The sequence below is a fragment of the Nuphar pumila genome, chromosome 6 (genome assembly GCF_984573655.1).
Source record: "Nuphar pumila chromosome 6, dmNupPumi1.hap1.1, whole genome shotgun sequence".
Taxonomy (NCBI): Eukaryota; Viridiplantae; Streptophyta; class Magnoliopsida; order Nymphaeales; family Nymphaeaceae; genus Nuphar; species Nuphar pumila.
The window spans coordinates 117,291,544-117,304,540 of record NC_143254.1 but is presented as its reverse complement, the minus strand read 5'-3'; the positions used below and the strand labels follow the sequence as shown (position 1 = coordinate 117,304,540).

The 12,997-nt window shown below is 38.2% G+C and overlaps 1 protein-coding gene across 1 annotated transcript in view; it reads left to right on the top strand.

Annotated features, from left to right (window-relative positions):
- The first annotated feature begins 2,246 nt into the window (after positions 1 to 2,246).
- LOC149835864 (HNH endonuclease) overlaps positions 2,247 to 12,997 on the top strand; it is a 28,590-nt gene continuing 17,839 nt past the window's right edge. The window contains exons 1-2 of the mRNA XM_090008795.1: positions 2,247 to 2,688; positions 7,302 to 7,340. Of these exons, the coding sequence (XP_089864921.1) occupies positions 2,317 to 2,688; positions 7,302 to 7,340 (411 nt within the window). The 5' untranslated portion in view covers positions 2,247 to 2,316. The remainder of the gene's footprint in view (positions 2,689 to 7,301; positions 7,341 to 12,997) is intronic.

Below are 12,997 nucleotides of genomic sequence, written 5' to 3'. Positions count from 1 at the left end.
CCCCTTATGTTGCACAACAACACTTAGAGTGTGTGGGGGTTTATGTGTGTAGTGCAAATCTCCTATGGGATGTGGGCATCAACCTTGGGCGCATGGAGTGGTGTTCCTTGGTACAGTGGTGCAATCCCAATCTTGCATGGTGGCATGAGGTTGTGTGAGAGCGTGCACAACACCGACGAATAAGTTTGGGTGATGCTTTTTGCTATGACATGCAATCATCAATTGGTCTTCAGATTAAGGGTCTTATCTTGTCCTTTTGGTGGCGAGGTTTGGTTGAAGGCAAACCTGTGGAATCGTGATACGTCCCATGGCATGCAAGGCTAAGTCTCTTGTATGGTTTTGTTGCTAGGATGATTATGACAAGGGAATGGTGACTCATAATGGAGCTCAGGAACTTGGCACTCGTCAACAATGCCTAAGTGATGCCCCATGCACCCCATAACTCGCGTTGGATGTTGGTTAAGTCAACAGTGTCACTAAGGCACATTTCAGTCTCTATAATAGTATGTGCTTCCTCATGGGAGTGACATACACATTTGGTCCTTCGGTTGAAAGTGCTAGCCGGTATGAGATGACTATGCACGTAAGTGACTATTGGATGCATGCCGATCATGTTCAAACAGATTCCTTCAAAGAATATTTGCTAAGTTAAAGTTTTGTTGTATAAAGAAATTATGTGTGAGAAATACACGTGTTGTGAGGCTGACTAGGCCGCAAGACCTAGTGTCGCACATGCGTTCCTTTGCTTGTAAAAGCAAAAAATTGGGCCTTGGAATTTATCCTGTGACAACTCATATAAGTGCTAGGTTTGGCGTCAGTGTGACATTGGTTGTCAAGTTTGGTTTGAGCAGGAATATATAAGTGCCTATGTTGGTTGAGATGTGGAAGAACATTTCGTCAGGTCGCTTCATGTTGTCAAGTTATTTCGAAGCACTGAAGTTGTAGTGCAATGTTTCTTATTAGAGTTAACATGAACGCTGGTTTGCTAGAGTTGAGATCAGCTATGTGAAAAGCCAACTACGTAGTTGGCTTGAGACAACAATGTGCAAGCTCCTGTGTGGGCACAATACAATATTCATTTTTCTACATGCCTAGAAAGCTTTGTGAGGCGCAATGACATATTTACGATTAAAGGGATGAATCCTAGGGGTCAGTGGCAGAATTGAAGAGGGCAACACTTGCTTGTTATGAGCTCACTAACTACTAAGTGGAAAGCCAAGGTTCGAGGCATGAGCACGACAGAAGGTCGCAGAGAAAAGTTGTGGACCATTGTTGAAGTGGGTTAAGGCATGCTCAATTGTCGCTCATTGGATTGAGGGCAACGTAGAGCGGATTCTCTAGTTGTCTTTCATGGTTGAGGGCAGAAGGAGAAGGATTGGCTCAGTATCAGTACGGTAGAGAATGGCTTTCAATAGTACGTGTCATGTCCTCAACATAGTGGGTGCATCGGATGGGAGTGAGCCGCATGCTTTGGTGCATCTGCCGCTCAGCAGAGAAGAGGGGGAGAAAGAACGATAGGGGGTGGGAGCAAGAGGAAAGAGAAAGGAGGATGGAATCCTCTGCAAGAGGGGGATAGGATTGAAAGTAAAAACAAAGAGTGGGGATGCTAACAAGAGAGCGGGAGGAGTTGCACTCTGGCAGCCCAACAAAGAGGAATGAGAGAGCGAGCGAGCGAGAGGGTTTGCATGGTTCTGCCGTAGCTGCCGCTCAGCAAGGAGAGAGAGAAGGGCGACTGCAAAAATAGAGGGCCTAAAATGTTCAAGTAGTGAGTCGGCAAGCACAATTGTGCAGCTAATACTTTATATATTGGTAGCTGCAAAATTTATAGGTACTAAAATCCGTGGTCATTCATCGCGGGTGTTGGACGGCCAGCGTAAAACAAAACAAAAATTCATGTTTTTGATGAGTTTTTTTGGTCAAAGGAGAGACAATAAAACGATCGCCGCTAATGCTTTGGGCAAAAAAAGAGTATTATCAGCGACAAAAATCGCTAATGACCTCTAAAAGTGATTTTTGTCGCTGCTAATGGTGGTTTGAGCATTATGCCCTTTCGGCAGAAAAACTCGATCTACTTATTTTGTGCGTGACCGTCCAATTTAGTACCTAAGCCTTTTGAAGCTACCAATTTTCTTATAGATATAATATATGCTCGTGTCTTATTTTAAAAATTCTTTCGAATCCGTGTCACGTATCCGTATCTTCTCGTGTTATTGTGACATAAATAAAAGATAAAGGACAGAGGAAGCGAGGAGCGTGGGAACTGGGAAGGGGGAGCGTGGGAGACTTAGGACGTCATCGCCTCTTGGAAGCAGAAGAATGGAGGAGGCGGAGTCGGTGGCGGGATTTGAACCGGTGCCGTCGAGGCCCGTCGGCGGCAGGGGTGGTGGTGGTGGGCGAGGGAGGAGAAGGCGTTGGCCGTCGGCGACACCCTCGGCCGTCTCGGTCCTCATCGAGGGAGGAGCTCTTACAGAGAGAGGAGTAGCAGAGGAGGGCAGCCCCAACAACAACAACCCGAGGTCGTTCCCCTACAGCGTGAAGCAGCAGTGCTGGGAGAAGGCGGAGAAGGTGAGGGGCCGAGACCCGGAGCGATGGAGGCGCGACCCTCTTGGCAACCTCGTCTTCCGCAAGCTCGTTGGCTGCCCGGGCTGTCTCTGCTACGACTACGACCACATCCTCCCCTTCTCTAAGGTGGTCTCTCCCCCTCTCTCTTTTGCTACCAACGATTCCCTTTCTTCTTCATTGGTGGATTCTTTCTCACATTGACAAAGGTAACTTCTATTAGGAAATTCTTGCCCCAATCTTCACATTCTATCTTGGATTAAAAGTTTATTTGCAACCACTATATACACCATCTAGTATGCCTTCGAGAGGATACCTTTCCCCCCATATCAATATGCGCCAATCGCCATGGCTGCTCTTGATATCTCTTTCTAGTAGCCTTCGACAATTGCTTCATTGAGATATCCTTGATTACTTTTTTTTTCCATCCCTGCGAAGAGAATCATCTCATCAATTGAGGCCATCTGCATTCCTCTCCTTATGATGTTGCTTAGGGGTGGAACGTCATTATCACTATAGTCTATTACTATTAAATACCCTCCTCTGTGGAATAATCAAGTTTGTTTTGTACAGGAGTGGACATGCCTTTTAAAATAGTTAGGCATCATTTTTGCTGAGTCATGCACCTTCTACTAAGGGATTAATCAATTTGTTGCAAAAAAATAGGGAAGAGGGCTGACTAGGGCTGGTAAATGAGCCGAACTTGAAGTGTTCAAGTTTGACTCATTCTTCTGACAAGCCAAGTCAAGTTCAAGCTCACAATGAGCCTGAGTTAAACGAGACTAGTTCGAGCTGGCTTGTTTATAGAAAAAATACATTGTTTTAAAGCTAGAAGAAATAGGATTACAAAAAAAATGCATTGTTTCAAAGCTAGAAATGATAAGATTTTACCACTAAACCTATTTTTTGCAAACCAAATAGTTCAATCATATGTTTTTCATATAGTATGATGTAAAATATATCTAAAATCTATTTTTTACTATCTAAGGAGCTCGTATGAGCTGAGTCAAGCCGAGTACGTATTGTTCATGTTGAACTTGCCAAGCCTATTTTACCAGTTTGAACGAGCTCATTACAAGACGAACATGAGCCAAGCCACGAGCGGCTCGGCTTCTTTCCCAGAGGTAGGGCTGGCAAATTAGAGAACTAAGGAGGGACATGACTTTAAAAACTAAAACCTTTAGAAGTAAAAAGAAATTAACAATAAAGGTGATCTTTGACACTATTTGGGTGTGGGTTTTTGACAACAATGGTAACAATAAAATCAAATTTAAAGTTCCTTCAAATTCTTTTGAAGTGTCATGTTATTTTGAAAAAAATTATGAAGGCAATAATCTTTTGTCATGAATATCCTCACTTTTGCTTTAGTACATCGTAAGATAAAATTTATATGAAAAGATCATTATTAAACAGTTGCAAAATTACTGTCACATAAAAGATAATATGCTTATTTTTCTCAAAAACAGGGGAAAACCATTGCATTGGTCTAGACATCCTGTTGTGAGCCGAGAGATGCCACATTAACCGTGGCCTTGCTTCAGTGTCCACTGTGTAAAACGCTATAAGTTCTCCCCACTCGTTCACAGTCCCACCTCCGCCTTGCCCAAAACGATACTATACTTGATAATATATTTGATAGGGTGAATGTTAGGCATAGTGAAACAAATCCATAAATGAACTCTAATGCAAAAGTAGTTGCTACTTGTCATATAAGTTACTAAATTAAAAATAGTTTTTGTTAATATATTTGGTAGTTAAAACCAGAGTTACCTGAAGCTTCTTAGATAGGTGGGAAGCGCGCTTCCCGGAAACTCGCTTCGGAAGTGCGCTTCCCGGAAACTCGCTTCGGAAGTGCGCTTCCCGGAAACTCGCTTCGGAAGCGTGCTTCCCGGAAACTCGCTTCGGAAGCGCGATACTCCTCACTTCCGAAACTTGATGAAAACCTCGATTCCCCCACGCTTCTCCTATGCTTTCCACACGCTTCATTTATTCTTATTATATGTTCTCTTATTCAACTTTTCATGCTTTTTATGTGTTTTCTCTGACTCTTCTCACTCACTTCTATGTGCTTTCGCTAAATTGGTAGTCATCATTTTTAGATTTTGTTAAAAATTTAATTCTTACACTAAAAAATCATGAAATTTAATATTAGTCATTTTTATTTTAGTTTTTATTTTGATTCTCATTCAATTCTTATATTTCTTTTTTTTATTCCTCGCTTCCCGCTTCCTATATATTTTAAAATGCATCGCTTCTCGCTTCCGCTTCCTGGCAACCTTACTTAAAACAATTGTTATTTGACACTTTTATCTCATCCAATTGTTCTCTCTTTCTATACCCATTTAATTCAATTATAGGTTTAATAAGGGCTTCAAAATGGCCTCTTTTCATGCTCACACTTTAGCTGGTATTAACCGATTAGCTGTCCACCATTATAAGTTAGATCTTGAATCTGATCTCAACTTTCATATGAACGTCACAATTTGGTCAAGTCATAGTCAGGCTTGGATGATAAAGCTCAATACTCAAACTCAAGATTGTCTTCAATAAGAGACAAAGCCTGATCAACATAAAACTTGACAACTTTTCTGCACCCTACTCATTATGAGCAATTGGAAGAAGAATGTCAGGGACACTAGATCAACTGTGTACTAGTAATGTGTTGTGTTCATTACCTAAGTCTTGTCTAGGGTAGGTATACTATGATAAATCTCATGAAACAAAACAGGAAGCATTTTGTTAGATATGGGTTCCATATAGTGGCAGAAAAGAAGCACTACTAAGAATATGCAATGTTAGTCCTTCAACCAATTCTGTGAAAGGACTTAATATGACAGTTATTTCATGATTTGACAAATGCAGTTGCAAGATTACATACTACAAAAGCATCTGAATTTGTTGAACAGCTCTCTCTCTCTCTCTCTCTAATTTGCAAAGGTAAAAAGAAATTTCGTAAAACAGAATGTGGGATACAATGAGCAGGTGACAAGAGACAACCATCCCATGTGTAAATAACATAGTTGAGATGCATTTATGCCTCAAGTTGTCAAAGTTGTAGAATTCTGGATATAATTAAAGCATGTATGCAGGTATCACACTCTTTTCCTTAGAACTCCCATGTGATGTGAACACATAGTCACATACCAATAGTATTTGTAAGTGAAGATGCTTAACTGTCATTTTCAAGTGCACATCTTTGAATCTATCCCTGCCCTATAGGCTAATCCCAAATTCATCCCTTATTTGTACCTAATCTCAAAATCATTCCTACCTTTTAAACCGTTAGGACAAAATCATCCTTTCTGTTAAAAATGTTTACTGTGGTTAAGAGTTTACTATGGATAAATGCATTTCTAAAATTACCAAAAAGTTGTTTTTGGCAGTGTGTGCCAGGTTCCACTTGTTTCTTCCCTCCTGCCTTTTGCATCGATTTTCTTTCCTGCTGGTGGAGGTTTTGTTCAATGACAACCTTAATCCGACATGTATGACGTGCCTATGCGTGCAAGTTTCTCTTCAACAGGAAAGAAAGAACCATGCTTTCATTCATGACAAAGGAATCAATGAAAGAGAAAAGAAATCCTAAAAAGGCTGCAATAGGAAGAAACACAACTGATCTGTTGTTTCTCTCTCTACCCATTCTGAACTCCGGCTAGAAATGGAACTTTCTCTCTAACTGAAGAATCTATCAAAACCATTTTCAGAAACCAGTCAAAAAATAAGAACAAAGCTCACTCTCCCTCTCTTATGTCCTCTCTCTGTGCAGAGCACGAGTAGGAAATAAGGGAAGAGCTTGAATCACCTAATGGCTAGAGATTTGAAAACATAACAAAACAAAAATTCAAAGTGGTTCCTTTTAAACAAGTTTTTTAACATAATCCTTACCTTATTTTCTTTTCACAAAATTGTCCCTCTTATGGGCAAAAACATCATTTCACTGTGCCTAAACGGTTTCTGTCTCCTCCTTTGACGGGATCCAACTTCATGGGTGGATTTGGCATGGTTATGCAAAAAGTGAGGACTATTTTGGGATTATCTATAAGGAAAGGATGAATGTGGAATTAGACTACAAGGCAGGTTGGAAACATTTTCAGCCAGATGAAGCAATTGTATGCTCTTTCTGTAATGAATCCTTAAGGATTCAAAAATATAATGCCTACTAAGAGCAAGAGCACAATCACAACCCACAAAGGGGCACTCACAAAGACAATAAGAACACACACTCACAATGCAAAATAAATAATTTTATTAATCAATAAAATGCACACAAAATGCATAGCTTGGGAAGGACTTAAGTCCCAAATATATACAACCAAATGAGAGCATATAGCCATTAGAGCATCCTAACGGCTAGTTTAACTAGCTGTTAGGTAGCTCTAATGGCTAGTTAGCTGAGCTAATCATCTAAATTCCCTCGATGAGCATCAAACTAACAAAACAAAAAATAAAAGAACAAAAAATAAAAATACATACATATCCTAAATACATTCTAACACCAAAAGAACAAAAATACATACAAGAATGTATACACTATACATATATACATGTGTATATATACTACATATATGTATGTATATATTGCATATACAACTTAAGACTTTCACCTTTTAGAATCTAAGGTTACTGTGTTCAACCAATATAAATTCTGGAGATGAGCTATGTTATTTTTCTTTCCTTCTTTTGAAAGCCAATATGTGTTCCGTTCATTTGTAAATCTGTTCTTACTTAAGTTTATATTTCTTTAGGGTGGAAAGAGCACTTTGGAGAACTGTCAGGTTTTACAGGTTTGTTTCTTGCTTTCTCTCGCATGGATATGATTTAGTTATTTGTGTGTAAAAGGCGACTTTAATGAGATAATAGTATTTATGCTCAATCATGAAGAATGCTTGAAGTGGCACATGATGAATTTTCATATTAAATAACTGTTGCACGCTTATGGCGTGCAGACACACTTTTATCTAACTTGAGTAATTGGTTTCCTTGTGTAACAACATTGTGTTCTTTCTCGTTTAGCTTTTATTTTTTCAAGATCTGGACTACCTTATTGAAACATTTTCTTTTCAGGAAAAGCAAGTTAATGATTGGTCACTCCTCCACTTTAGTGCTTCTAAGTTCTAAGTATAATCAGGATTTGACTTATGACTAATGCATGGTTTTCTTTTTCTTCATTTAAGAAATGATTTGTACAAAAAAAACAAAATTTACTGGTGCTGGGCTAACACACAGGATGATTTACTGGGAAATTGCTATTGATCTAACATGTTTGAAAAAGTAAAAAAGGTGGAGTAGATCATTAACTTGTGTTAGATCAATACCTAAAAGGATAGGTCCAAATCGAACTTTGAAGTCAAAAGGTGCAAGTCTACAAGTATTTGTGCTTCTTTTTGAAGCAGCAGTGCTCCTTAATTACGTGCATTCCATTTGAATGTCTCGTGGTTTGAGTCAGTAAAGAACAAATACTATAAATCAGCTAATCTGCAGCTTCTTTCTTTCTCACAGCTTAAATTTTGATATTTTTTAATTTTACAACTTTCTGAAATGTAGCTGATTACTGCCGTACTTCTCTGTCAGTCAAGAATCTGTCTTGGATAGCTAATTTTTTGTAATGAAAATAGAAAGAGAGTACAAGTGGGTGCCTCTTACGGGCATACAAGAACGCAAGAACATACACAATCAAGACCACTTATGGGTCAATAACAAGCACAACCACACAAACCACTTAGGGGCTAAAACACAAGTAAAAAATATAGGTATTATTGAGGGTTGGAGTTCTTGAAACGAGCTTACAAATGAGAGGGGATTCATCCCCTATTTATACACAAAAAGATCCACAAAGAGCCATTGGGAATACCCCAATGGCTAGAAATATAGCCTTTGGGAGTACTCCCAACAACTCTAATTCAATGACATTATAAAGTCTATAATGCCCTTGATAAAAAGGAAAAATACAAAAGTAAATGAAAAACCTAAAGTGCCCCTAATGGACACAACTAATTACATAAAGTGGAAAGACTAAAATACCCCTAATGTGTATTACTTATATATATATATATATATATATATATATATATATATATATATAGAGAGAGAGAGAGAGAGAGAGAGAGAGAGAGAGAGAGAGAGAGAGAGAGAGAGAGAGAGAGAGAGAGAGAGTATGTGCTTGAACATTAGGTGCTTGCAATACGTGCTTGATGGGTTTTTTAGGTCTTTTGTTTTATTTTTAAATTTTGAATGTACAAATGTGATCTATGTACTTGATTTTATAGGGATCAGCTCTTGAAGTGTTCGATTCTGACACATGGGTGGGTTTTTATAAGGTTCGAAAGATCAATGGTCCAAAATCTTTGTAAATTTTTGAGGCTCCAAATATTATTTTTTTCATCGAAAACACATGATCCAGGTGTAGTTTCCTCGTAAATCGATCATGCCCAACACATTTATCGGGTCAGAACTGCGAGAAAAACACTGGAAGAGCAGAAAAACCCATCAAGCACGTATCACAAGCACCTAATGTTCAAGCACCTACGCTCTACTCTCTCTCTATATATATACTTTAACAATTTTTTCATGTTAGTGCCAGTGTGACAGTCCAAATTGTGCCATTTTGCTTGCGATGAAGCTTTCCTTTTTCTATTTCAGCATTTGAACATGAGAAATATATTATGTATATTTATTACCTTTTCTTTTTAATTGAAATGCTTGACCTTTCTATTTTCCATGTTGCCCTTATTGTCCAGCAGAAAGCCATGTATGTAGGGCTGTCAATGAGTCTGGTTTGACCAGGACCCGACCCGTACCAAACCCTATAGGGTTAGGGTTTGGTGATAAATAAGGTCTGATTACAATCCAGGTTGAACCCGAAGGGTCCAATTAATATATGGAGTCGGGTATGGTTTGTGAAATTTCATACCAGATCCGGGCCCAACTCGAGTTTCAACTAAGATTCACAAATTCTCAATGTAAAAAAGGATAAAAAATGTTATTTTGTCGGGTACTTTACATGGTTGCCGAGCTTAGATATTGTCAACACTTCATTTTCTCCTCTTTTAGACATATCAAAATGAGTTTTCTCTTGACATATTTCGGCAACGACATCCTCTTGTTAAAATGTATCTCCAAAAACATTATTGTAAGTATATATATATACTTATATAAATAGAGATGCGTATATATATATATATATATATATATATATATATATATATATATATATATTCACCCAAAAAGGGCATTATTGTAATTTCCCATCTTGCGCATATTCCAATTGGAATATGTTGTAATTTTCTTTTTCTTTATTTTTGCATTTCTTTTTCATTTTTATTTTTTATATTTTTTGTCATAAAGGTGCATTGGGGGTCCCCCCAATAGAGTCGTTGGGGACCCCCCAACGGTCACAAATGTGACCGTTGGGGGCTCCCCAACGACTCCTTTGGGAGCCCCCTCTTGCACCTTATTTCTCTTGTATAAATAGGGGTGTTCCCCCTTACTTCTTGTAAGCTTGAGAGTCTCAAGCATTTTGTTCTTTCTATAAAATACATGCCATAGTGCATGTTTATTATTTTTACGCTTTTGCGTACTTTGTTCAAGTGTTGTGAGAGTGCCTTCGTGCACATCTTTTCTAAAATATTTGTGCTCGTATGCGTATTGTCTTGTCATAGACAATTTTACATGGTATCAAAGCAATGTTGATTATTGAAGATCGTGGGATTCTCTTTTTTTCGAGTGCCTCGAAAAACGTGCCTTCCGATCTTTGAAGTTTGAAGTGGTGGATCTTTCTTCTCAAATATTTTAGAAGAATCTTGTGCAAAGTTTGTGTTGGAAATATTGTGTTGGTACGCTTTTTTCCCTCCCTCTTTACTCTCTAATGGGCGAAAAAGAGTCTCATTTTGCTCTTGGTTTCAAATTAAATGGGTCCAACTATCATGTTTGGGCCGAAAATATGGAGGCTCATATAAAAGGGAAGGGCCTATGGGGATATGTACTTGGCACAATTCCGGAACCGGAACCCAAGATTATCGTGGTAAATGGAAGCAAAATCAAGATTCTTGAGGGAGAAGAAAGAACCAAAGCCCTTGAAGAATACTCCAAGAAGCACGATGAATGGGAAATGAAGAATTTCAAGATTCTTTCATGGTTTTTCTCATCCATGGAAACCAAGATTAATGCCAACATTATTAAGTTCAAAAATGCATTGGAAGCTTGACATTATCTTGAAAAAATGTACACATAAAGGGATCTATCTCATAAATATTATCTTCAAAAGAAGGCTATCTCCCTTACTCAAGGTGAAATGACGATTAGGGAATACTTTGCCGATCTTTCCTCTATTTGGGATGAGCTTGCAATGCTTGAACCAAAATGGAGTGGAGAGGCAATTGAGCTCCGTCACATGCAACTTGAAGAAGATCGGTTCTTCAACTTTTTGAATGGGCTAAGGCCCAAATTTGAGCAAATAAGGTCATCTCTTCTTTCCTCTTTTTCTCCCCCTTCTCTTGAAGATGTTCTCACCAAATTAAGTGGTGAAGAGACTCGTATGAATTTATGTAAACAAGGACCAAATGTTCTTGCAGTCCCTTGTAATATTGAAGAAAATAGTGAGGTCAATGTCGTATCAAGACCCGGAAACAATGTAAGAACCTATCGTCCCCCTCACTTTAAATTTCAAAATCAAGGTGAAAATGGTGGTCAAAGAGAAAAAATGGACTATAGCAAAACTATTTGTCATTTTTGTAAAGAACCGGGGCATATCAAACCCGTATGTCTCAAATGGAGAAGCGCCTAGCCATGGCTACCACTGGTGTACCGCAGAAGGAGGAGGCATCTTCGAGTGGGACCTTCTCTATAAATCAAATAGTGGAAGCTCTTCAACCTCTCCTCAAGGGATCTACCTCTGGTGCGGCCGTATCCACTTCTTCCTCTCCAGGTAAAATCTCTTGGCTTTTGGACTCCGATGCATCCTTTCATATGTCCCCAAACATTTTTTCACTTTCCGATTACTCGAAAAATGGTTCTCCATCTTATGTCTCCACTGCGGATGGAACCTCTCTTGAAATTAAAGGATAAGTAATTTTGAAACTCAAGAGTTTTTTATTCCAAAAATCAGATTTATACCTAAACTAAACTTAAATCTCCTCTCTGTTTCTCAACTCACGGACCATGGCTACGATATTAAATTCTCTTGTGATAAATGTTTAATACAGGATCACCAGTCCGGGAAATTGATTGGGGAAGGCTTTAGAAAAGGAGATTTATACTATATGGAATCTCTTCAAGTTCCAAAAGTTTTGTGTAATGTTGCCCGACATAAAGATATAAATGTGTGGCACAAAAGACTTGATCATCCTAATATCACCAAGTTATCATATTTACATTTTGCAAAAGACCTATGTAAAAGCTTTTTTTCTTGTAATGACTGTATTCTCGGAAAAATGCGAAGTTTACCTTTTGAGCAAAGAACTATGTTCTCTTCTAAAACATTCGAAATTGTTCATTCAGATGTTTGGGGACCTGCACCTGTTGTTTCAAAAGTAGGTTTTTCTTATTACGTAATATTTGTGGATGATTTTTCCAGATATTTGTGGATATATTTTCTTAAGTTTAAACATGAAGTGTTTTCGTGTTTTAAAAATTTTCATTCAATGATTAAGAATCAATTCAACAGTAACATAAAGATTTTTAGAAGTGACTCTGGAGGAGAATATCTATCCAATCAATTTAAGGTATATCTTGAGGATCACGAAATTGTTCACCAAAGGTCTTGTCCTAAAACGCCTCAACAGAATGGGTTGGCTGAAAGAAAACATAGGCACATTATTGAGACCACTAGGACCCTTCTTATATTTCAAAATATTCCTAAAAACTTTTGGGCTGAAGCAGCTCTTGCTTCTGTTTATTTGATAAATCGCTTACCATCTAGGATATTAGGAAAAATATCTCCCTTTGAGGTATTACATAAACTTGAACCTGATTATAATAGGTTAAGAGTCTTTGGATGTAAGTGTTTCATACTTACGGATAAGAATGACAAGCTCTCTCCCAAGGCTATTCCTTGTGCCTTTCTTGGTTATTCCGAAACTCAAAAAGGTTTTCGTTGTTATGACCTTCGAGATAATAAGCTATATGTCTCTAGAAATGTAACTTTTTTAGAAAATGAGAGTGGTTTTGAAAAAAATGTTTCTCAACAAGAAAATTTTGATTACTCCTCCTTATTCGACTTATTGTCTAGTAATGATGATATATCTAGTGATGATGATATATCATTAAACCATGATGAGGAAAATGATGGAGATATTGGTGAACATAACTCACTCAATGAACAAGAAAGTAGAGTTCCAAGTGAGCCAATAACCTACTCTCGTAGAAACCAAGACACCTTTAGAAGTGCTATTGATCAATATAGTGAGCTTACTCCTATTCTTGACCATAGAAGATCTGAAAGGAA